We start from the raw sequence: 24,339 nt of genomic DNA on the forward strand, positions 1-24,339 counted from the left end.
ACAAAGTGGATCCAGTGAAGAACCACATGCTTCTCCTCACTATCGTCTGGAGTTTCCACTATTAGAACCAGAAGGTTGACGCAGATCACCACCACCATCAAAACCTCAAAGCAGGTCCTTGAGACCAGGTCAAAGAGCCAAATCAGGACCTTAGTCTGAAAAGACAAACAGGAAGTAGTTGAACATCATCACATAACCAAAGGTGAAACAGGTCTTGAAGAGTGACAGATGATCTGATGGGCAATGTACCTGTGGGCGGGGCACTGGTGGGCGTGGTCTACACAGCCTCATCTTCATCCTGGCAATGGACGTCCTCTGAGACGCCGTCATGAAGACATTTTTACCTCCAACGTGAAAACAGAGAATCAACAGGTGAGACCTGTAGGTGTGTGTGTGTGTGTGTGAGAGAGAGTGTTAGTTTGTGTGTGTGTGTGTCATATCTTCTGCATCTGTTTGTCCACCGCTCTGATGAAACCTCTGATGAAAAGGTTGAGGACGAAGAAGCAGCCGATGATAAAGAAGCAGATGAAGAACAGGTGCATGGAGAGATCAGCCTCGAACATCTGCTGAGAATCAACCTGAACACAGACACACACGTGTGATACACCAAACACATACAATGACACACACACACAGTCTCACCCACACATACTGACGTAAGTAGAGTCTGTTGCATGAATGATCACCGACAAATCATTGAAGGTGGCCTGAAAAAAACCAAACATGCTTTGTTATTGTGTTTTGCTGTGACTGTTACAGCGTGTTACTGTACTGTGTGTCGTTGTGTGATCGTTGTGTGATCGTATGGACGCACCAATTTGAACAGGGACAGGAAACCAGCTCCGACGTGATCAAAGTTGAATTTTGCGTTCCTCCACTGAATCTCAGTGACGTTCTGGTAGATCAACTCTAGGCATTCAGACTTGTTGGACACCTGCACACACAGAAACACCGGTTCTGTCCCCGCAATAGTTGTAACTACAGTAACAGTGACGGTTGTTCACAGTTGTTGACGGTTACGTTGACAGTGACGATGACAGCTACAGTGACAGCTACAGGTAGAGTGATGGTCACATTGACAGTTACGTTGACAGTTACGTTGACAGTTACGTTGACAGCTACAGTGACAGCTACAGTGACAGCTACAGGTAGAGTGATGGTCACATTGACAGTTACGTTGACAGCTACAGTGACAGCTACATTTAAAGTGATGGTCACATTGACAGTTACGCTGACAGTGACAGCTACAGTTAGAGTGATGGTCACGTTGACAGTTGTGTTGACAGTTATGTTGACAGTGACGGTGACAGCTACAGTAACAGCTACAGTTAGAGTGATGGTCGCGTTGACAGTTACGTTGACAGTGACAGCTACAGTGACAGCTACAGTTAGAGTGATGGTCGCGTTGACAGTTACGTTGACAGTGACGATGACAGCTACAGGGACAGCTACAGGTAGAGTGATGGTCACATTGACAGTTACGCTGACAGTGACAGCTACAGTTAGAGTGATGGTCACATTAACAGTTACGTTGACAGTGACAGCTACAGTGACAGCTACATTTAAAGTGATGGTCACATTGACAGTTACGCTGACAGTGACAGCTACAGTTAGAGTGATGGTCGCGTTGACAGTTACGTTGACAGTGACAGCTACAATTAGAGTGATGGTCACGTTGACAGTTACGTTGACAGTTACGTTGACAGCTCCCGTGACCGCTACAGTTAGAGTGATGGTCACATTGACAGTTACGTTGACAGTGACGATGACAGCTACAGTGACAGCTACAGTGACAGCTACAGTTAGAGTGATGGTCACATTAACAGTTACGTTGACAGTGACAGCTACAATTAGAGTGATGGTCACGTTGACAGTTGTGTTGACAGTTATGTTGACAGTGATGGTGACAGCTACAGTGACAGTGACGGTTCCTACCACATGATGATGAATCTCTGACGTTTCGTTGTAGCAGCTGTAAAACTTTCCCGCAAACAACCTCACACCAGTGATGCTGAAGATGTTCCACACAAAGAGAGACACCAGTACAATGTTCAACATAGACGCACATGTCCCACAGAGTGTCTTTATCACCACCTGGAGACAGGGACAGAGAGACAGGTGACACAGTCGGACAAAGACAGACAGACGAGACACAGGTGTGACTGGTGTAGGTTTTTGTCTCTCACCCTCAGCCCTTGAAAGCGCGACAGCAGCCTCAGTGGTCTCAGTGACCTCAGTGACCTCACAGACAGCCCGCCTCCCAGCTCGGAGTATCCCAGCATGCCCAACATGAGTGATATCATAGAGACCTGGGGAAAACAGACGGGACCTGGTGATCATCCATGGACCATGTTGGGTCCAGGTTCAGGTTGGCCCCACGTATATTCCTGTGTGGACTCACAATGAGGATCACAAAGTCCAGCCAGCATGAGGCGCTGCTGAAGTACTTTTTTAGTCCAAACCCGGTCAACTTCAGACACATCTCCAGCAGAAACAGATACGTAAACACATGGTCTGCAATGTCCAGGACCATGGTCAAGGTGGGACGCTGAGACAGGTAGATGTCTTCAAAGACCTAAGTTTAGATAGTTTAGGTAAAGGTTGATGTAGCTATATGTCAATGACAGTGTGTGTGTGTGTGTGTGTGTGTATTACCAGGGCGACGCTGCTAAGCACGATGGTGACGATCATGAAGACCTCAAAGACTTTGTGTTCAACCAGAAACAAACAGCACCTCCTGAACTTGGACCATGGACTGTCACCTGACCGATAAAACCGACTGTAGTGGGAAAACCATGTGCATTTGGTGTCTGCGTCACCAGGAGTGTCCTTCTTTCCAAACAAAGACTTGATCCAGTTGATGGTCAACTTTGTTTCATTTCCTTTTGAAGATGTACGGTTGTTCTGGAGTGGTATCAGCAACAACGACACAAAAAGAACCAGGACCTGAAACAAGAGGGGGACAGTGTTCAGAACCGAGGCAATAAGACATAAGGACACGGAATAAAGATTCAGGCAGAGACTCACTAGTAATCGTCCAATGACTATCAGTGTGAGGAAGAATATCGGACATGTGGACTGACCCGACACCTTCATGCAGTCCCACAGGGGCTCAACCAAGTCTCCACACAAGACCCTGAAAACCACAAGACAGCTGTGGAAAAAGTCCCCCATGTGCCACCGAAAAATGGGGGCTGATGGGAGGAGCCTGAGGTCATCCTGATACAGCTGGAGGCCCACAACGGAGAAGGTGAAAAACAGGACCACCAAGATCAGTGTCAGCCTCCACAGAATACTGAAACACCCCCACATGATCTTCAAAAAAATGTGGAGCGTTGGCCACCAACGGGCCAGTCTGAGGAGTCGCAGCTGAAGACAGGAGAGGACAAGTGAGGAAACAGTTGAGGACCGAGGAGAGGAGACAATGAGAGAGATAAGGAAACATGCAAGGAGACTTCTGGGAGACAGGTTTGGCCAGCTGAGGAGATACTTTTGAGTCACTGACCACAATAAATGTTGTTGAGAAGTTGGCAATTGAGAGTTGGATGAGACTGAGGAGAACCACCAAGCAGTCGAAGATGTTCCAGGACACCTGTAACGGAGGAGACACGCGTCAGACACATTCTGATAGAAATTGTGGGTAGTCATCGTGGTAACCAACAGGAAGTCAGACCCGGAAGTAACCGCAGGGAGACATGGCCAGGAGTTTGAGGAGCATCTCCACCGTGAAGATGGCAGTGAAGAGCTACAGGAGGAGACAGAAGTCAGGGATCATTGTTCAGAGGTCAGGGGGTCAAATTCAAGGATCAGAGGTCGTCAGACACTCACCAGGCTAAGGATATTCAGCACTTCTTCGCATTCATATGTCATTGGATAATGAATCATGGCGAAGACCAGAGTGTTCAGAATCAGACAGACAATGATGAAGAGCTCAAACCATGGAGACGTGACCAGGGTGAGAAGGTGGAGCGTCACCTGCTGACAACAACTGCAGCAGCTCCAGTGAAGCCCACAGAAGGATCCTGTAACAACAAACAGACTCTGGGATCCAAGCTACCAGGAAGTAACACCAGAACATCATGTGGACTCATGGGCACCAGGGGGAACCAGCAACAGCCAAATACCAGCAGCCCTAACGAAGGGCTCCAACTCTTGAAAGTAAAACTACGAGAACATTTTTAGATCTTTTATTTTAACAGGTCTGGAGGCAACAACGCCAACTAGATTGGACCCCAGGAAAATGAATCTGAGACTAGAGAACCGGGTTCCACTGAGTGACACATTGATGTTCTGAAACCAGACCATGGTCACATGACCACAGTCCTTCAAACTTGATTTGATGTGTGTACCTGGACAGTGTTTCTTCTTCTCGGAGCCATTCTTCTGTGGAACACACACACACACACACACACACACTAGTAAGTTATGGTAGGTTAGTGAGGTGTTTTGTTTTAGCAGAGATGAGTTAATGATGGTTAGTTAGAGATTACCGCTGTCTGTGGTTACTGGAGTTCTGGTCCTTATTTTCTGGGGGCCCATATTTTACACTAGACATTATCCGTAAACTCCTGGGAAACCCGATGCAAGGTCCCCAAAAAAAAAAACAACTTGCGACCCACCTGAGGGTCATGACCCAGTCTTTGGGAAACAATGGTCTAGTTAATCAGTGGGTTGTCTCACAGAGCAGGATTATTATTGGGTAATGTAAAATTAAACAAAACCCAATGATTGATTAGTTAGAGATGACTAAAAGAAATGGTTGGTTAGTAATGACTAGTTAGTAAGGGTAAGTTAGTGAATGTTCAATGCTGCAGCAGTAAATTTATTCGGGCGCACCTCCTCCACCTCCTCCACCTCTGGTATCGCTGTCGCCTCCACAATCTGATCAAACTCCTCCTCCAGACTTTTGGCCTGGGCGTCCGCAGCTCTGAACTGACACGCGGTCTCCATGGCAACCACCACCACAAACAGGCTAAAGAAGAGGAAGCAGACAGGAAGAACAAGGAGGAAGAAGAAGAGGAGGGGGGTGTGCCCCTCTGTGTACAGTATCTGAAAAAGATGGGGGGCGGGGTAGGGGGTTACAGAGGATGAACATTTTGACAGGAGTGAGAGAGAGAGAGAGTTTGCAGTTAGAAATACCTGATGGAAGAGGAACTCCCACGCATCCTTGGTCATGATCCTGGTGAGACTCAGCAGAGACCAGGGGAAGGAGTCAAAGGAGCTGAGGACATTTGGGTTGTACTCAGTTTTCAGACACACAGAACCAGAAGGACAAGACCTGGACCAGAAAGACACCCAAACCTGTGAGCCCAGAAAAACTGAAGGTTCTGCTACACATGATGTCACAGTGATGTCATACCTTGCGCCCGATGCATTTCCACAAAGATAAGCCTCATGATTGATATCTCTGAGGTGGTTCTCTGTAACACAAACAGACAGTACAACAGGTAAACAGGAAGTGCAGATTCTCTGTTTCACAGACAGGAAGTACACCAGGTAGACAGGAAGTACAGATTCTCTGTTTCACAGCCAGGAAGTACAACAGGAAGACAGGAAGTACAGATTCTCTGTTTCACAGCCAGGAAGTACAACAGGAAGACAGGAAGTACAGATTCTCTGTTTCACAGCCAGGAAGTACAACAGGAAGACAGGAAGTACAGATTCTCTGTTTCACAGCCAGGAAGTACAACAGGAAGACAGGAAGTACAGATTCTCTGTTTCACAGACAGGAAGTACAACAGGTAGACAGGAAGTACAGATTCTCGGTTTCACAGACAGGAAGTACAACAGGTAGACAGGAAGAACAGATTCTCTGTTTCACAGACAGGAAGTACACCAGGTAGACAGGAAGTACAGATTCTCTGTTTCACAGACAGGAAATACAACAGGTAGACAGGAAGTACAGATTCTCTGTTTCACAGACAGACAGTACAACAGGTAAACAGGAAGTGCAGATTCTCTGTTTCACAGACAGGAAGTACAACAGGTAGATAGGAAGTACAGATTCTCTGTTTCACAGACAGGAAATACAACAGGTAGACAGGAAGTACAGATTCTCGGTTTCACAGACAGGAAGTACAACAGGTAGACAGGAAGTACAGATTCTCCGTTTCACAGACAGGAAGTACAACAGGTAGATAGGAAGTACAGATTCTCTGTTTCACAGACAGGAAGTACCTGGTGTGTTGATGAAGGTTTTGTAATCAAATTCATCCTGGTAAATGTCATCAGAAACGTTGCCGAGCCATGGGGCCTTTACACATTTGTTCCTCAGCGAGCCCATAAAGTAAAGGTTACCAATCAGAGACAAGAACGCAAGAACCAGGACCAATAACAAGAACACAGGACCAAGACGTGTGACTGAATGGATCAGGGTGCAGAACTTCATCCTCACACCTAAAGAAGAGGTGGAGATTGATCACTAATTATTGGTAACTGGTTGGTGAACAGTGATTACTCATTGATTGTTGGTTATTGACAACCTGGGAAGAGGGCAATTATCTTGAAACTGACGGCAACCGTCCTCAGGACAGCAAACTTCTCCAGATCAATGAAGAGCGCAACCAAACTGGAACACAGTGATTTTTAATACTGATTAACACCGAGTTTATGAAGATCAGAGTAAGTGAGGATACTAGTTAGCGTTGATCACCTGGTGCTGACGACCAGAACATCCAACCAGTTCCATGGATCTCTGATGAAAGTGAAGCGTCCAACACAAAATCCTCTGGCAACAACTTTCAACGCGACTTCAAGGGTGAAGATCAATGTGATCACCACTCTGTGACATCGTCAGTGACATCATCAAAATGACTTCATTACTCTGAAAGTGTGTGTGTCTGTTCATAGTCTTACTCTAAAGTGTGTGTCCACGCTGGAGGCTCGCTCATCGTCAGGACGACACAGTTGGTCAGGAGAGTCATCAGGATGACGAATTGGAACAGAGTTGGAATTTAAGGAAAAAACAAACGAGGAAACCACAGACATAGAAAGAAAGTATGTTACAGAAAGGGGAGGAGCCACTGTGTGACATCATGAAGGATATAAGTGTGTGAGTGCGCTCACAGCAGCTCTTCTGATCAAATTTAATGGTGGCAGCAGAAAGAGGGAGGAGTCAGCATTGAACCTATGGATGACGTTTCCGCGGCTTAGCACCATGAAGGTCTGGGGTCAGAGGTCAGAGGTCAGGTTCTTAGACTTTATGTCAGCTGCACTGTTCAGCTGAAATGCTCACCTGATTCTGGTAGAATGGGTCCAAATCTTCAAGAGGCGTGTTCAGATACATGGAGGGTGGGGTTCCAAAAACAAATGGAAGTGGTCTCCCGGCCTCCAGGGGGGGCAAGGGTTCGTCAGCCTGTGAGGACATAACGGATAAGTCGGGTCGGCCTGGAGGATTACTGTCAGTTCTAGAGAGCATTTGTACCTGTGCCTGTGGGCGGGTCGTGGCGGAGGTTGAGTTGAAGCGCCTAAACACATCGGTACCAACAGGGGGCAGCAGAGCTGACATCTTGGCCGTCTGAAGCGTCTCTCGTACTGAAATGTCGCTCAGCAACCTCTTTCTGTGGTTGGAGCAAGTCAGATGTCAGGATCCAGGATCAGCTGATCTGAACTAATGTCAAAATGTCAAAGTAATTTATTTAAACTCACACTTGGTCTGGTTTCAGCCGCAGCTCCTTCTTTGTTCTTCGTGGCTGGAGAAAAAACCTCTCGCTCGTCATGGCGACGTCTCCGCGTCCCTCAGTGTCTTCGTCTCCGAACATGGATGTTGTTTTCAACTGCGCTTCTGGACTGGTCCCCAAAGCTCTGGTCCTTTTTAAGAGGACACTCCCACCCCCACTCAGACATTTACAACCTCCGTTTTGTCTCTCGCCCTCTGACAGAAGAACCTTATGTTCTGCTCCTTTGAGTCTCTCTCTGACACACACACACACACACACACACGTGCACGCACACAGACATTTCTGGGAACTTTTGTTTATCAAGGGATTGGATTTAAGCTGTTTCAGATTCCAGTAACAGTCAGATTGTTGATTGAAAACTGGAGTATATTTTTACAGAATAATAAGCAGCCTCATGTTTCACACATGGGCTTCAAAAAAACAACGATTTTCCCATGTGTGTGAGAAAAGCTGCTTCTTCTCCATCCTCTCTCACTGCTCAAACATTTGTTTTTGTAGCGACGGTTTGACAACTTTGACTACTAGCTAATTGTTGGTTATACTAAAGTAGCAACTTTGGGCTACGTGGGTGAACTTTAAACTATTTTAACCAACATTTAATTACTTTGGTTTAACCTTGGGGTATATTACACAACATTTGACTAACTGGGCCTGTTATTGCCAAGATAAGGCTACGTCATGCTACCTTTCACTACTTGACAGAACCTCACGTTCAATTATTTAATCCTGAGGTAGCATTGGACTCGACATGGACCATGACTGACTTTAACCGGGTTATAGCCAACTCTGAATTCCTTCTTTTTTGTGTTTATGTAAGAAAAGGATTCTGTCCATCTTTCTTTATATTCTTTTGTTGTTTAATATATTGGCAGTTCAATCATATCCTACGGTTACTTTCCTAATGAGAGGTGAAAACGCAGAGTTCCAAACACTGTGGCTGTGTCTGCAGCTGAACTAGTTCTAAGACACTGTGGCTGTGTCTGCAGCTGAACTGTAGAATTGTCTATATTTTACTTTTTTTTTTCTCCCTGAAGTTCTGGCCAATTATTTGTTAGAATTTTGTACATACCCCCTAAGGCCCCTCGAGGGGAAGCATTTGCTTGGAAAATTCCAGTGTCATTGCATCATAAAGTGCACATTATTTCGCTGCTCGCTGTTGCTATGACAACATAGGGTTTTTTTTTCATTTCTTTTTGTGTGACAATCAAGAGCAGCAGCAAAACAGGAAATCAGTCTTTGCCTTTAAACATCTCCACCAAATGTGGTCCTACCCTGCCCCCCTGTGGACACAAGCTGCACACAAACTGTCATGAAACAACGATGCTTCAAATATGAAGGACCTGTGCCTTCAGAACTACATGGACAGCTGACCTATGTCATGGCCTAGTAACCATAGTAACACTGACACACTTTACCCAAACTTTATAGATGAACATGGTAAAAAAAAAAAAAAAAAATTCTGAAAAATGTTTATTGTTATTTTCCTGTGTACAAATGGTGAGTAAAAAAGTTTTCATTTTATCTACAGCTGAGCCGGTGCCGTGTCGTCTGCTCCAGCAGGTGGTGGTATTGGTCCAGCTTCTCTCGGACCTTGGTGTAAACCTGGAAACAAAGATGAACACCAGCAGTGTCACAGAGTTTCACGGTGTGTGTGTGTGTGAGTGAAATGATGTCAGCTGAAACAGGAAGTGAGGTCACACTCACACTGCTGCTGCTCTGGGTGTCGGCCAGTGTCTGCATCAGCTGATCAATGGAGGTGTAAGGAAGCCACGAGGATGAAGACGTAGATGTCGCAGACAGGGGGCGCTACCAGGGAAAACAGTGATCATGTCAGTGACATCAGGCACAAGAAAAAAAATTATTGTCAGGTCACATGACCCCATTACCTCTATTCCAAAGTAGGCATGGCCTCGTCCCAGAACAGCATCCACATACTCCAGGACCAGGTCAGCTGCATCATCGAGCAGGTCAAAGTTCAGGTAGAGACGAAGCAGAGACGCTCCATCTACGGACTACAAGAAGCAGAGCATGGTAGGAACTGGTCAGTCGTCCACAAGTGTCCTTTCAACTATACATTTTCTGCGGGTTTTACAGTGACCACTCACCTTGTAGGATGTCACCAGCCAATCAGGAAGAGGGACACCGTGAGACAAAAGCTTGTTAATGACGCAGCGATGGAACCGACCATTAGATGACGGAAACCTGTCCAGATACGAAGACAACAGACGCCAGGCCTCATCTGCAGCACTGAGAACATGAGACACAGGAACCGTTTCAGAAACATGTCACGTACGAACGGAGAGGTGGGACAGACGGACAGGCGGTCGGCCACATCAACTGACCTCGACTCTTTAGTGTTAACGACTAGCGATAGCTGATTATCAGCCAACCAGCTCCAGCCTTCACTTTGACACTCCTCTCCCCCAAACTGAAGTCTGATACACCTGAAAACACCAAACACAGCCACATGGTCAATTTCTGAATCTGAAAGTCTCGTTCAGAGAGACGGTGCAGTGGACAAAATCTTACTTGAAGGTCAGACCCTCAAAGACAGGGTCAAGGTCCAGGTCAAAGGTTTGACACAGAGACAGAGCTGAGTCAAAAAGTCCAGACTGGACCAATAAGGAGACCATTTCCTGTGCTGAGGCACTTCCTGTTGACACACAAACAGGGCAGTGTGACAACTGTGTACCACGTGTCTGACAGCAGTATATTTCTGTACTATTTGTGTAGTTTTGTGACCTGCGATTGCAGCTGAGGGTGGATGGTGTCTGGCCAGTGTGAGGCGGCTACGGGAGAGGAAGTAGAGTTTCTCCAGGTCCTTGATCTCCAGGACAGCAACCTGACCTTTCACTAAGAAAAGTAACATTAGGGGGCCAGCAGGGGGCAGTGCAGACTTGTGTGTGTGTGTGTGTGTGTACTACCTGGTTCAGGAGGGAACTCTCCGTCACTGTTTCTTTTTGGAGATGTTCCTGCACGTTCATACTGCACACAGACAGGTGAAGGATTTGATGAAGACAAACTGGTTCCTGTGAGGTAACGCTCTGAGCTGATCATGTGATTAATGGGTCGCAACAGCTGTACAATAACAGCGGTCATATGACAGTCGTGTGACGCAGTTAGTCCTTACCGTGGCTCCACCGACGGGCTGAACAATCCAGGAAAACTCAGGTCGGATCAGACGGAGACAAGTCAGAGCCGACAGGAAACAGTTGACCTGTTTCTGTAGAGAAGCCACGGACCGGACCTCACGGGTCAGACGTAGAGAAAGCTCACACATGACTGAGGCCGCTGAAAGAGCGAGTGAGAGAGAGAGACGGTAAGTTATCCAAGTGAGAGCACCAGTCCACAGTCCTGGTCTGGTACAGCATCAGTTCTGGTCCAGAAGAAGTCCAGCACGGTTACCTTTCCTGTAGTTGTGTCTGTTGATGTGAAATGCGTACAGCAGCTCGTAGTAGTTGTGCGTCAGGAGGTCCAAACCTCTGGCCCGAGACTCAATGATGCCAACGACCTGATGATGTCATAACCACATGGCTGTTGATGTCAAGAGGTGAATGGTTGAGGTGACAGTTATAAAGTAGGACATCAGGGTCTCACCTCATCATGAAGATTCACGTAGGAGAACTGGACCAGGTCCTGGAGCTGGGAGCGTTCACAGAGAACCACGACTAGCTGACGGAGACAGTCCAGCTGCCTGTGATGACATCACACTGCTGAGTGACCGCATCACACAGAGCCGGACAGAGAGAGGAAGAGTGTGTGTGTGTGTGTACTAACATGCTGCTTTCTGGGTTCTGGATCAAAGCTTCGTAGGCTTCACTGTTGTGTCCAAGATCCAAGTGGTGTTTGAAAATCCTTGTCCACAGCGCCGCCTAGGGACACAGTACACACACACTCTATTTCTGTGTTCATACATACATTACTGCCTTTCCTGTCACATGATCTCACCTGGCTATTTATGTCATTTTCAGCCTCTTTTATTGCAAGAGAGGATAAACTGATGACGAGTTCTGGTTGACCAACGTCCTCCAACAGACGAAGAACCTGACGACACCAACCCAGAAGTTAATGACTGTACCAGAACCAGAAAAGTGAATGGAACAGAACTACAAATACCAGAAACAGTACCAGATCAAGCACAGAAAAGTAACCGATTAGGTAATGGTTACTAAACAGTTCAGTAACTGATCGGTTACTACACCAGATCCTTTAGTTGATTAGATACTGCACCAGCACCTGGTCTGTCATTAGATAATTAGAGTCTTTACCTTGTTGTAGTACTGTAACCTGGCTGAGGTGGCGCCATCCTCATCCTCAACTCCTGCCAATTTCATCAGAAACTCCTCCTTCTCCACTTCAGCTGCTGCCTCCTGGAAACACTGCAGTGCCTTAAGGAAAAAAACAGGACAATCACTTCCTGTCTGACATCATCATCATCTATAGCCACTTCCTGTGAGACATTATCTTTTACTCACACTGTGTTCACTAGTCTGTAAAGGCACACACATACCTTCTGTCCCTCCCCATTCGCCAGGTAGCACTGACCCAGCATGAAGTGACAGGAACCAATGTTGACCTGACACCAGGGGGCGATGAGACGCACGTACTCCTGAGGAGACAGGAAGTTAAGCTAAGGCCAGCTAATCCAGGCGGTAATGACATCACACTCAACCGTGAACTGACCTGGAGCTGTGAGTACTGACAGTTGGTCATCAGACACTCAGGGAACTGGAACCCAGGGTTACTGGGCCACCTGAAGACCAAGAGTCAAGGTCTGTCATTGGACCAGGTACAAAAATATCAGCAGTACCAGGAACGGTTCTTTGAAGGATACAGCTGCTGAGCGAGAAGGTGGACCACACTGGAGATCATGTGACTCCAGACCAGCTGATCACAGTCCATCTGACTCAGGATCAGCTTCCGAGCCACCGTCTGGTAGAACAATTCTAGGATGGTCTGAGGACTTAGAACTAGACACACACACACACGTATGTAAGAAACAGGAGTAACAGTGATGTGACCTCACCCTAGGAGACCCCTGACCTGAGATGTTGGTGGATGGAGATGGTGTGTCACTGAGCTCCAACACGCTGAGATGCTGCAGGTTAGCATCGCTGGAACCAAAACAGGGTAGGTAATTAAGAAACACAACAGTAGAATCGTTGGTAGAACACACACCAACCCACACACACTTACAGGATGTCCACGGGGATGGAGGAGACCAGGCTCTGACTCACATGTCGTAGAACATGGTAAGACAGGAGGAGCTGAGCACTGCGAGGAATCAGATCTTGCTGAAGCTGCAGCAGGTGGGCCCCACCCCCAAGAAATACCTGAGAACCCCCCAACACACAGACAGTTACTCCAACACCTGAGGAGTCTTTGGGTGTGTCTTTTGTTTGTTTGTGTTGTGTCGTGACGGTACATTGTCTCCACAGCGCAGGTAGAGCTTCTGTAGGATCAGAAGGTCTCGGCAGAGCAAAGTTCTGGTCATGGCCACGTGAGCAACGGCCTGGCAGACCAGGGACACGGACAAGCTGCTGCTGTAGAGCTGGGACAAACCGATTCTGGTGTTGAGGTTCAATCCTCCTGGAGAAGCACAGACACACGTGAGGTCCAGGAACTCAGCGTCCACAACTGGAGGAAGTGAAGCCACTTCATGCTTACCCTGTGTGAAAACTCTTTCTGTGACGTCAGAATCTGTCTCCAGGTCCAGTTCCCTCTGCAATACCATCATCGCCGCCATTGGGTTCCTGATGTCTTGCAGTTTGTTCTGAACATCCTCCATCGTGTCACTGCTCACCAGTTTAATTGGTTAGATCACGTGTGACATCACCGCTAAAGGACATTGATTTATGGGATGAAGCAAAAACAGACCTGTCAGAGAGCAGGTTCTCTAAAACCACTTCAGCTGCTTGACCTGGAGGCTCCAGATGTTCCAGAACTTGTTCCATCTCATAAGCAGCTGAACCAGAGATGGCGCCACTGACCATACGCAGACACCGGACCAGCTGCAGAACATCTCGGGCCAGCTCAGGTTCTGGACACACAGACAGTCCAAAGAGGTTTGAGGTCCGGGGTATGATTGGTTGGACAAGCTGCATCATCCAGCTTTGACTTACCTTCAGTGACCGTCGTCTCATCCTCGGAAAAAAGACTCTCGTCTCCACAGAGGTACAAATGGTCCACGGCAAAACACGGCAGGAGGAACGACACCAGACCCTGAACAAAACCAACAAACTTAGCAGGGATAGACAACAGAAGAGTGGCTAGCCAAATATCAGAAGTTCAGAGGACATGGCCTGGATTTAAAAAAAAAAAAAGAAAAAAAAAAGAGAATCCTGGACATCCTAAGTTCACAGGGCCACTCTAGTCCACTAGACCAGCAGCCCCCAACATTTTTGTACTGTACTGCCGACCTCCAGCATCTCTCCATCTCTTTGGCCACGTCCCCTACTAATACAACGCGTTTACTCCCGACCCTTGATCTATAAAAATCTGGACACTAGGATAGTAAACTCCATAGAGATGAATGGTTGTCATTTCAACCTCATTCCATCCTGTTTATACATCTATGAAGCCCCTGGATATTGACTTATTTTTAGGGCATAGTGAATTTTCAAAATAAAACACATTTAAGACTTTATCCTGTTTGTATGGCACTCCAAAGGGTTTATTATTTGTAAATATTGACGGATTATTTTTAAATGAAGAAAGTAAATTAAAATGAATGGATTCTCTTGCAATCACTGTGGCCCGAACAACTGAACATCAGTCAAAATCACTCCCCACAGTTTATTAAGAAGACAAAAGTGCTGACCTTCTTGAGCAGACAGACGAGGCCTGTATGGCTGCTGATGCTTAGACCCAGCGGCGTGGACAGAGACTCTTGGTACTGAAGACACACCGAGTAGAACTTGGACCAGAACTCCACCTGTAGCTGGCGGTACTCCTCCTGTGAGAACTCAAATTCTGTGACACTGCTCTGCAGCTGAGATGAGGAAGAAAAAACAGAGTCAGGAACAGACGTCAGCGTGCGGTTCTTCAAGACTGAGGGACGGGTCAGGTCCAGGTCTTACCTCCATCTCAACAGATACCGTTACTTCCTTCTTCAGATTCTCCCATGATACATCAGAGAGTCGTTCAGAGCCATGCCGGTAGATCTGAAGCAAACACACATCATCGTCAGTGCAGTCATTGCACCAACATCAAAAGCCATGATGATGTTGTGTTCTCACCTGCAGAGCCTTCAGAATGGCTGCAGCGGAGAACCTCACAGGAGAAAAGAGGAGATCCAGGTAGGTCTCCTGAGATGAACACACACACACACACAGTACAGTTACAGCCAAGTGTGTTTGTGTGTTAACTGTGTGCCCTTGCGTACTGTGGGGTCTTACTCTGGGGTCTTGGTCCACGCCCACATGAACCTCCTCGTCAGGTGGAGGTTGAACAAACACCTGGTTCCACTGAGCTGCACTGTTGCTGCAAAAAAAAAAAAAAACACACATTAAATCCAACACAGTCACATAAATCACCAAATCAGATGTCAGTCTCTGGGTCATGTGACCCACGTACTGTTCAAAGTTGATGTATTTGACAACAGCAGCATTGGACTGGTCCACCCAGAGAGCCCAGATGTCCGTGGCTGTCAGTTGGAAATCCACAATGGTCTCCTGATGAGGCAGACAGGAAGTGACGTTGTTAGTGACAGGGTGGAAGGACTGGGCAGGGATACACACGTCCGGGGCACATGGATCCACAGACTGTGGTCGATTGATTACCTGTGTAGTAAAGAGCGTAGACACGTGCTCCAGGCTGTAGCGGTTGTTTTCAGCAGCAACCAGCTGCAGGACGGTGAACTGTCCACTCTGAGGTGTGGACAGGTAAACACACACGCACAGCCCCGTGGTATTGGAGAAGCACAAGCGGAGGCGATGACCTTGACCAGACATCCGTGACGCACCTTTAATGGCTGGCATGAAATCCAACATGTCCAGCTCCAGGAGACAGACCTGATCCTGGACAAAGACCGGAACACGTTTGTTAGTGTGTCAGTGTGAATCTGTGGTGGAATAAATCCCACAGGTGTGAGGCAGGTCTCACCCTGAGAGACCACGTCCGCAGCCTGTGATCCTGACATAATGAGAAGATGAAAGAGTCGTCCTCCAGCTCGTGGACGGCCAGCCCCACCACCAGGTCAGACGCATTTTGCTCGCCACGAATTGCTGATGGAATCCAGCCGGAGATCTTCCTCATCATGGAACTTCTCTTCAGCTCCACCACCACCAGCCTGCCTGCAGAGGGTGCCACAACCACACACACACCTCAGATCTTTTCACCCTGCTGCTGCTGCATTAACCTTCGTTAGTGTGTGTGTTGGTGTGCATTACCTGGTGCATCATGGGGTGGCAGAGTCAGTACAATGAGGCCCCCTGCTGGTGAAGCCAGGGCATAGTGAGCATGTCCATTTTGACTTATCCAGGAGGTTGATGTGGCTGGAGTTCCTGTTTGTCCTGCTGAGACAGGGATGATGGCGCTGTGGGCCGAGTCCTGCAGACTCAACTTCCCTATGTCAGTGAAGATGGACTGAAGCTGTACTTCTGTCAGCACTTCCTGCAGGGGGAGTAAGAGAAATAGTTGAGACTCTGGTTTCAGGTAAAGAACTTAAAGGACTCCACTCAGAAGTCCCAGCCAAAAACAACTAAGATCTGGTACTTACACTGCGGTACATGCGTGTGGGATGAGGCAGCACCATCCTGTGGATGCTGCGATTGGTGCAGATGAGGATGATCACATAGTTCAAGGTCTCGTAGATGGTCACGCCGCCAGGCAGAAGGGTGCAGTTGGTGAAGCGGACTCTGACAGCATTGTTGAGCAGGTTCAGGTCCAGAGACTGTTCAAGTAGCTGCAGGGTGTCCCCTGAAGTGGACCTGAGGAATGGAGGAGACCCTGGGTCAGCCCTGAACATTTCTCAAAGACATTTTTTTTAAAACACCTCCTGGGAGTTTCAGGAACCAAACACAGACCCCAACATATCATGAATATCAGGACAAATTTAACCAAACAATTCAGCAGATTAACAGTTTGTCACAACAGAGACAATACGTAGAACAAATTACTGAGCTGCTGAAAAGTCCAGTCTTTAAAAACAACAATAAGGGTCACGTCACTCATCTGTGTCTGTGTGTTGGTTTCTCACCAGTGTATGAATCTGTTGCTGGTGATCGACTGTAGTTTAGCACTTTCTTCATAGTGAAATGCTCCAGCGCTGTCAGGAAACCTAAGGCCCCCAGGAAGAGGAGAAATCCCTGTGTGAGGAAAACCAGGAGTGGACAGAAAATCAAGACAAAGATCGGTTCCACAGAAAAAACAGTAGTGGTAGCAGTTTATACGAGAAGACAACATAAAGACTCTACCAGTTTAAGATCAAGAAGTCCTTCATATGTCCCACAATGGAGACATTTACTGTGTTGACAGCAGTAAAGTAGTATAAAAGAAGTATAGCATAGTGCTATAGAAATAAGGATATCAGCCTGCCGTTTCTTAAGACTTCTTAATTAATTACTATATATTATACTGTCCAGTTTGCAGAATAACTTGAGATATTACAGCTGAGATGATAAATAGTCAATAGTGTTTAAGGTAAATAGCAGAGATGCGAGGTGATATATTATTGCCCCAACTCCTAAACCCTGAAACGTTAACCCAAATCCAAACCCGCCATTCCACTTCTCTGGGCAGATATCTAAAATAATAGTTATTTAGTTCAAACTAAAAAAGAGACACACGACACAACTTCATTTTCGGGAAGCCCGCTACACAGCGCTGTGTTACACCGTTATTTCAGTAATGAAAGACAATATAGAACCATTAAAATGTCTGTTTTACAACAAATGGTTGTCAAAACGTCTACTACATGTTCGAAAATGTTTTGGCTACAAGCGCCTCCTCTCTTTGAACTGACGGCGCAGGATCGATCACGTGATTGAAGTGGCGGCAGCGTTAGCCGTGTTAGCATAGTCACCGGGAGTGTACGTGTGGGTTTTTATGTGAGGTGGCGACAGTAAGTGAGAGAGAGAGGGATGTGGATGGCGACAACCTCCTTACCCATGTCCACGGATACGTCCTTGAATCGCTGAACGCTTTCCCTCTCAAACCCGCAGACCTCCATCATGCTGCGCTCCAACGCCGCCGCCATCTTGTCTGTTTGATTCTGACGTCACAGAAAGCGGAAGACCCGCTGTCTTCAAACGTTGACAGAGGTTTGCGTCATGTCCGTTGCCGGACGAAACAAAAATGTGTCTGAAAATTTACGTTTCCTGTCTAAAACTGTATATGAAAGGACAAATTCACTGAGGTGAGGATTGATTTATTTAAATTTTCACCTGACTAACATTTAAACGTTAGTCATATACAAAGGCAAGCAGCTGTCCACTGTCTCGTCTTAATTCTGAAATATAGGACAATATATGTTCAACTGTTTATTCAGATCTTTTTAAACGAAAGAAATGTTCTTTAAAAACTAAATTTCCTTATTCCTGATCATTTTACATTACTGTCAATCTGTTGCTCATTAGACATAACTAAAAATAAACAACCTAAAACTACATAAATATTCAAAAGAACTCACTATTCATTAACAATAACATTCAGTTACATCACCACCGGTGACCTCATTACAGGCTTTGAAGATCCTTTAATCTTTGTGAGGTGACTGAGGTGCATTTGATTAAAGCTGTTCTAAAAAATAAAAATCCTGCATTCATGTAGACAGTTACAAGTCACATGATCGATCTGCTGAGATCTACTAAAAGTGATGTCAGACAGTTGTGACAACACTGATGCCTGCAACACAAGCAGTGAGAGCAGTCAGCGCATGGATTTTGAGAATTCAACAGCAAAGGACAATGACAACAAGGAGGAGCAAGAGGATGAGAAGCCTGGATCCAGTGACAATGTACAAAGCAGCAGCAACGATACACAAAACACTGATGTAAATGACGGGTTGAGGGGTCAAACTGAAGAACTTGTGATAAATCAAACACAAAAAACTGAAACAGATTACAATGGAGAGTCCGAAGCCAATTCCGAATGGAGTCACCATTTGGAAAATCAAAGAATCAGTAACCAGGAAGAAATTGAGGGTATGGAAACCATATGTACTCAGGCAGACGTTGATGCAACAGAAAGTAACAGTACCAAAACTGAAATCGAGGAAACAGAGAGTATCAACAGCCAGACAGAAAGTATAGTACCAGAAAGTATAAATACCCAGATGGAAGATGAGACAGCAGAAAGTAATAGTACCCAGACAGACAATGAGGCAACAGAAAGTATAAACACCCAGACAGATATTGAGGCAACAGAAAACAATTGTACTCAGACAGAGGCTGAAGTGACCGAAAGTATAAACACCCAGACTGAAATCGAGGTGTCAGAAGATATTTGTACCCAGACAGATACTGAGGCAACAGAAAATAATACCACCCAGACTGAAATTGAAGCAACGGAAAATAATGCAACCCAGACAGAGGTTGAAGCAACGGAAGGTACAAACACCAGGACAGATATTGAGACAACAGAAAACAACAGTACTCAGACAGAGGCTGAAACGACCGAAAGTATAAACACCCAGACTGAAATTGAGGTTTCAGAAGATATTTGTACCCAGACAGATACTGATGCAACAGAAAATACTAGTACACAGACAGAAGTTGAATCAACGGAAAGTATAAACACCAGGACAGATATTGAGGCAACAGAAAACAATAGTACTCAGACAGAGGCTGGAGTGACCGAAAGTATAAACACCCAGACTGAAATTGAGGCAACAGAAAATAGTAGTACCCAGACAGAAGTTGACACGACAAAGAGTATTAACACCCAGACTGAAATCGAAGCAACAGAAAATAATGGTACCCAGACAGAGACTGAAGCAACCGAAAGTATAAACACTCAGACTGAAATCGAAGCAGCAGAAAATATTAGTACCCAGACAGAGGGTGAAGCAACACAATGTATATTTACCCAGACCGAAGTTGAGGTGACAGAAAATATAAACATACTGACTGAAAATGAAGCAACAGAAGATAATGGTACCCAGACTGATGTTGAGGAAAAAGAGAGTAACAGTACCCAAACACAATTTGAGGCAACAGAAAGTATAAACACTCAGACTGAACAAGAAGCAACAGAAAATAACAGTACCCAGACCGAGGTTGAAGCATCAGGAGATAATAGTACCCAGACAGAAGGTGAAGCAACACAATGTATATTTACCCAGACCGAAGTTGAGGTGATAGAAAGTATAAACATACTGACTGAAAATGAAGCAACAGAAGATAATGGTACCCAGACTGATGTTGAGGCAAAAGACAGTAACAGTACCCAAACAGAAATCGAGGGAACAGAAAGTATTAATACTCAGACTGAACAAGAGGCAACAGAAAATAACAGTACCCAAACAGAGGTTGAAGCTTTAGAAAGTAATGGCACCCAGACGGAGACGGAAGTGACAAAAGATAGTAGTACCCAGGTGGATGATGAAGTGACGGAACATAGTGGTACCCAGACGGAGTTTGGAGTTTTAGAAAATAATAGTACCCAGACGGAAGATGAAGCGACAGAAAATAGTGGTACCCAGACGGAGGTTGAAGCTTTAGAGAATAATACTACCCAGACAGAAGATGAAGCTACAGAAAGTGTTAACACTCAGACTGAAAATGAGGTGACAGAAAATAATTGTACCCAGACAGACACCGAAGCCTTGGAAAACAATAGTACTCAGACAGAGTATGAAGCAGCAGAAAGTAAAATCACCCAGACTGAAAATGAGGTGACAGAAAATAATTGTACCCAGACAGACACCGAAGCCCTGGAAAACAATAGTACTCAGACAGAAAATGAAGCAGCAGAAAGTAAAATCACACAGACTGAAATAGAGGTGACAGAAAATAGTAGTTCCCAGACGGAAGTTGAGGCAACAGAACACAATAGTACTCAGACAGAAGTTGAGGCTACAGAAAATAATAGTACCCAGACAGAAGTGGAGGAAGAAGAAAGTACACAGACAGAAAATCAAAGTACTCAGACGGAAGTAGAAGCGAGGGAGAGTATTAACACGCAGACGGAACTTGAGTGGACAGAAAATATTAGTACCCAGACAGACACTGAGGTGACCAAAAGTAAAAACACCCAGACAGACATCAAGGTTAAAGAAAATGTGACCCAAACAGAAACTGAGGTAATGGGAAGTAAGAGCACCCAAACCAAATGTGAGGATACAAAAAGTGTGATCACCCAGACAGAATACGAGGTAACACAAAAAACGACTCAGACAGAAGTAGTGGAAAGTATTAGCACCCAGACAGAAATTGGGACAGAAAACGGCGACAACAGGAGCCACCTTACTACTCCAGTGCTACATTATTTCTTATCACCTCATGCACGAACCAGAGTAACAGGAAGCAAGGCTACAGAAGGTATGATTACTCAGATAGGAACTACCGAGAGATGGAAACCTAGTTTGGGAAGTAGGAGCACCAAATCCGATGATAGATACTGCCTCAGGGTTAACACTGGAACTAAGAGCACCCAGACAGAAAGCAAAGACAGATCAAGCTTCAGTCTGGGGGCAGGAAGTAAGTGCACCCAGACTGAAGCAGGGGATAGATGGGGTTACATTTTAAGGACAGGAAATAAGAGCACCCAGACAGGAAAAATAAAAGCTGCAGAACAAGAGGGTGATGGGCCTAAAACCACCAAAGTAAAAGCTGTGAAGCACAGGCAGGAAGAGCCAAAAACCTGTGACCCTAACAAGGAGTTGACAAGACGACAGATCCACCAAATGCCAAATGATGGGATAAGAGCAGAGAAAAACAAGTGGGAGGAGCATAAACACAAAATGACATGGATTGGCAACAGGACTATAGGAAATAGCAGCAGTCCAATGCTGGGTGCCAGAGTAAAAGCCTTAAAACATGAGAGGATGCAGCCAAAAAGCTGTACTACAGTAATTCCTTTGGGGTTGTCAGGAAGTAACCACAACCAGACATCAAGTGCAAGAATAAAAGTCACAAAATATAAGAAGGAAGAGACTAAACATTTTGATAGGGACGGTTACGCAGCACCAACAGGAAGTAAGCACAGCCAGATAGTAAATATCAAAATGAAAGCTGAGAAATATGAGAGGGAGGATCCCAAAACTCGAGTCAAATGGATTAGTGGTATAGTGGGTAGTAATGGCCAAATTCTAGGTTCCAAAATACAACCTGACAAACGTGAGATGGCAGCACTTAAAGCAAGCAATACTGGAAGCCATGGCGCGCCAACAGGAAGTAAGAGGCAAACTGCAAAAGTAAAGAGGGAAGACCGCAGACCCTGTGATAATGAAAGCTACAGTCGATCCAATCAAAAGCACACCACTAAAACAAAGGCTGAGAAAAATGACAGGGATGAGTCTAAAACCTGCAAAAATGAAAACTACAAATTGCCTAATGGGAGTAGGCACGATCAGATGAACACAACTAAAAGAAAAGCCCAGAAATATGAGGAGGAGGAGCCTAAACACTGTGATAGTAAAAGCCACAATATACCAACAGGAAGTAAGTCCAAAACTGCCAAAAAAAAGACTGAAAGGGAGAGGGAGGAGCCTATATCCTTTGACAGTCAAGGCTATCGAGTGGAAGCATTTATCAGCAAATGTGATAATGTGGCAACAAGAAGTAAGAGTCCAAAGCATAAATTAAAACAGGAAGAGGACCAGTCTCTCATGAGATGGAGCAGCAGTGAGGCAACAGGAAATAAGAGTAGCCGAACACAGAACACCAAAATAAAAGCTTTGAAACATGAAAGGGAGCAGACTAAAAGCTGTGATCATGAAAGCAACAGAGTTGTGACAGGAATCAAGGGTAACCAGATGCAAAAGACCAAAATAAAGGCTGTAAAACTTGATAAAGAAGAGCCTAACGCCAGAAGGGTCAGCAGTGTGTTGACAGGAAGTAGGACTTACCAGACAGAAAATAATAAATTGAAAGCAGGGAAACATGATAGGGGGGAGCCTAAAACCCGCCCTCAAAGAGGTCCAAACATCGACAAGAGAATGATTGAACTCAAAAGTGACATCATGACCCTGATCAGAAGCTTTGACAGCTTGAAGATCTGGACGCCAACAGGAAACCAGTGTAGTGATTCGGACTCTGACTTTGACTCAGAAAACTCTGCGTATAATGTTAGCTATGACAGCCACACAGAGTCTTTGAAATTGCGAGCACCCATGGCAATGCGAAAGGAGGAAGAGGATGAAGAAGAGGATGATGAAGAAGATGAGGATGATGATGAAGAGGAAGATGAGGAGGAGGAAGAAGAGGAAGAAAGGAAAAAGAAGAAAAGGAAGCACTGGTCATTATTTCATTGGTTTAAACATGGCCCTCCCCGTCGTGACTCTCGGGATGACCTGCACAGGATATGAGTACCAAAAATCAAGAGGTACACAATGCCACTCTGGACTCTTGAGTTTATGTGGCCCTGCTGGTCCAGATGAGATCAGGATGTCGTCAGGTGGCCAACTGTAAAACTCAGTTCACTCGTGTCATGGCTAATGCTAGGGGAACAATCCTCTTCGTGTGAGTGCAGACCTCTGGGTTCTTTAGCACCTTCTGGTTACCTGCTGAAGATATTCCATCTGTGCTCGTACTGCTTCTTGCCATGACTCCGTCCCCAGGTTACCGTTCAGGCTAAGCTTAGACTGAGATTAATCTGAACTTCATGTTCAGGCTAAGTGTAACCATGGCGGGACAGACATTTATCACAGATTGTTGATGAACCTTGTTGTTTATGTAAATAAAGCTAACCTGAACCTGAATGAGAGACTTTGACCTCATGGATGCCGAACAGATTCAGCTGTGAAGGGTGACTGATGTCACACGTACAGTTTGTCAATTTCACAGAATGTAAGAAGTAAATGTAAATACTTTAAACTTTAAATTATTTAAATCGTCACAGTTTTTTTTTCCAGCTGTACAGGATCTGCCTTCTTTCATGGGAGGAGAGAGGGGCAGAATTCGTAACAGAATAAGTAGAGTACAGGATATTAATGTGGACAAAAATAATCAGAATGAAAATTAACATGGTCAAGTAATTTGGCCACACTCTTACAAAAGTGGAGGTGGAATCATAGCTTTGAGTGGAACCCTTGTCACTGTAGCACAAACGTGGAGTGTGCTGTGTGATTGTTAATGTACTGTAGCACAAATGTAGAGTGTCTTCAAGGGGGTGTCTGTGTGATTGTTAATGTGCAGCAACACAAAAAACCCCCAAACCTATCATTAGAACAATTTAATGTTTTGCTGTTGTGAAGACTGTGTCTCGTATTCATTGGACACAAAACAATTTCTATAAAAAGTAAATATGAGACACTTAAAGACAACAAACTTGCCGAAACAGTGTCACTTTTGCTAAATAAACTAATTTTTTTTCCTATAGGGGATTTTTTCCAATTTGACCTATGACTTGTCTTTCATTAAGTTAAAATAATTTAGAAGAACTTTTTGGTCTTGTCATGTCTAACATGTCATCATCGCCCCTAGTTTCTTGTGTTCAATTGTGGTGCCTGACTTTTCTTCGTCTTGTCTTAAATCCTCTCATCTTTTGGTCGTTGTCG

At 45.5% G+C, this 24,339-nt stretch overlaps 3 protein-coding genes across 3 annotated transcripts in view; 1 reads left to right on the forward strand and 2 right to left on the reverse strand.

Moving 5' to 3' along the window:
- Positions 1–7,935, reverse strand: part of LOC103379642 (sodium channel protein type 4 subunit alpha B-like) — a 9,966-nt gene extending 2,031 nt beyond the window's left edge. The window contains 25 exon segments of the mRNA XM_017033007.2: positions 2–155; positions 250–351; positions 441–578; positions 657–707; positions 815–934; positions 1,936–2,094; positions 2,187–2,309; positions 2,402–2,575; positions 2,656–2,946; positions 3,028–3,369; positions 3,506–3,592; positions 3,674–3,745; positions 3,829–4,022; positions 4,350–4,383; positions 4,837–5,049; positions 5,140–5,278; positions 5,360–5,420; positions 6,178–6,396; positions 6,483–6,568; positions 6,653–6,781; positions 6,856–6,945; positions 7,046–7,164; positions 7,235–7,354; positions 7,424–7,559; positions 7,648–7,935. Of these exon segments, the coding sequence (XP_016888496.2) occupies positions 2–155; positions 250–351; positions 441–578; positions 657–707; positions 815–934; positions 1,936–2,094; positions 2,187–2,309; positions 2,402–2,575; positions 2,656–2,946; positions 3,028–3,369; positions 3,506–3,592; positions 3,674–3,745; positions 3,829–4,022; positions 4,350–4,383; positions 4,837–5,049; positions 5,140–5,278; positions 5,360–5,420; positions 6,178–6,396; positions 6,483–6,568; positions 6,653–6,781; positions 6,856–6,945; positions 7,046–7,164; positions 7,235–7,354; positions 7,424–7,559; positions 7,648–7,760 (3,466 nt within the window). The 5' untranslated portion in view covers positions 7,761–7,935.
- Positions 7,936–9,121: 1,186 nt separating this feature from the next.
- On the reverse strand, positions 9,122–18,176 carry nup160 (nucleoporin 160). The gene is made up of 34 exons (XM_008311245.3): positions 17,787–18,176; positions 16,879–16,987; positions 16,399–16,609; positions 16,070–16,292; positions 15,783–15,973; positions 15,461–15,697; positions 15,255–15,352; positions 15,077–15,161; positions 14,918–14,986; positions 14,759–14,842; positions 14,500–14,670; positions 13,802–13,901; positions 13,557–13,719; positions 13,347–13,474; positions 13,105–13,268; positions 12,876–13,012; positions 12,723–12,793; positions 12,514–12,649; positions 12,363–12,432; positions 12,190–12,288; positions 11,948–12,067; positions 11,628–11,723; positions 11,457–11,551; positions 11,277–11,373; positions 11,085–11,190; positions 10,810–10,970; positions 10,604–10,664; positions 10,422–10,532; positions 10,209–10,332; positions 10,022–10,123; positions 9,785–9,926; positions 9,566–9,691; positions 9,384–9,485; positions 9,122–9,281 (listed from the first exon to the last, which is right to left on the reverse strand). Exons 1-34 carry the CDS (start codon positions 17,875–17,877, stop codon positions 9,198–9,200), a joined length of 4,164 nt encoding a protein of 1,387 aa, XP_008309467.1. The 5' UTR covers positions 17,878–18,176; the 3' UTR covers positions 9,122–9,197.
- A 134-nt stretch (positions 18,177–18,310) lies between these two features.
- LOC107988710 (serine-rich adhesin for platelets-like) lies at positions 18,311–23,633 on the forward strand. Its single transcript, XM_017033341.2, has one exon. It carries the CDS (start codon positions 18,496–18,498, stop codon positions 23,146–23,148), a length of 4,653 nt encoding a protein of 1,550 aa, XP_016888830.1. The 5' UTR covers positions 18,311–18,495; the 3' UTR covers positions 23,149–23,633.
- Positions 23,634–24,339: the final 706 nt, after the last annotated feature.

Source organism: Cynoglossus semilaevis, chromosome 6 (assembly GCF_000523025.1).
Source record: "Cynoglossus semilaevis isolate Cse_v1.0 chromosome 6, Cse_v1.0, whole genome shotgun sequence".
NCBI lineage: Eukaryota > Metazoa > Chordata > Actinopteri > Pleuronectiformes > Cynoglossidae > Cynoglossus > Cynoglossus semilaevis.

What these genes read in the sequence shown, in the direction of transcription:
- nup160 (XM_008311245.3), bottom strand. Translation starts at nt 17,877, where the DNA reads ATGGCGGCGGCGTTGGAGCGCAGCATGATGGAGGTCTGCGGGTTTGAG. An exon ending in GGTTACAGTACTACAACAAG is followed by an intron (nt 11,724 to 11,947) that starts GTAAAGACTCTA and finishes TGGTGTCGTCAG; the next exon opens with GTTCTTCGTCTGTTGGAGGA. An exon ending in AGAGTTCCCTCCTGAACCAG is followed by an intron (nt 10,533 to 10,603) that starts GTAGTACACACA and finishes TACTTTTCTTAG; the next exon opens with TGAAAGGTCAGGTTGCTGTC.
- LOC107988710 (XM_017033341.2), top strand. Translation starts at nt 18,496, where the DNA reads ATGTCAGACAGTTGTGACAACACTGATGCCTGCAACACAAGCAGTGAG.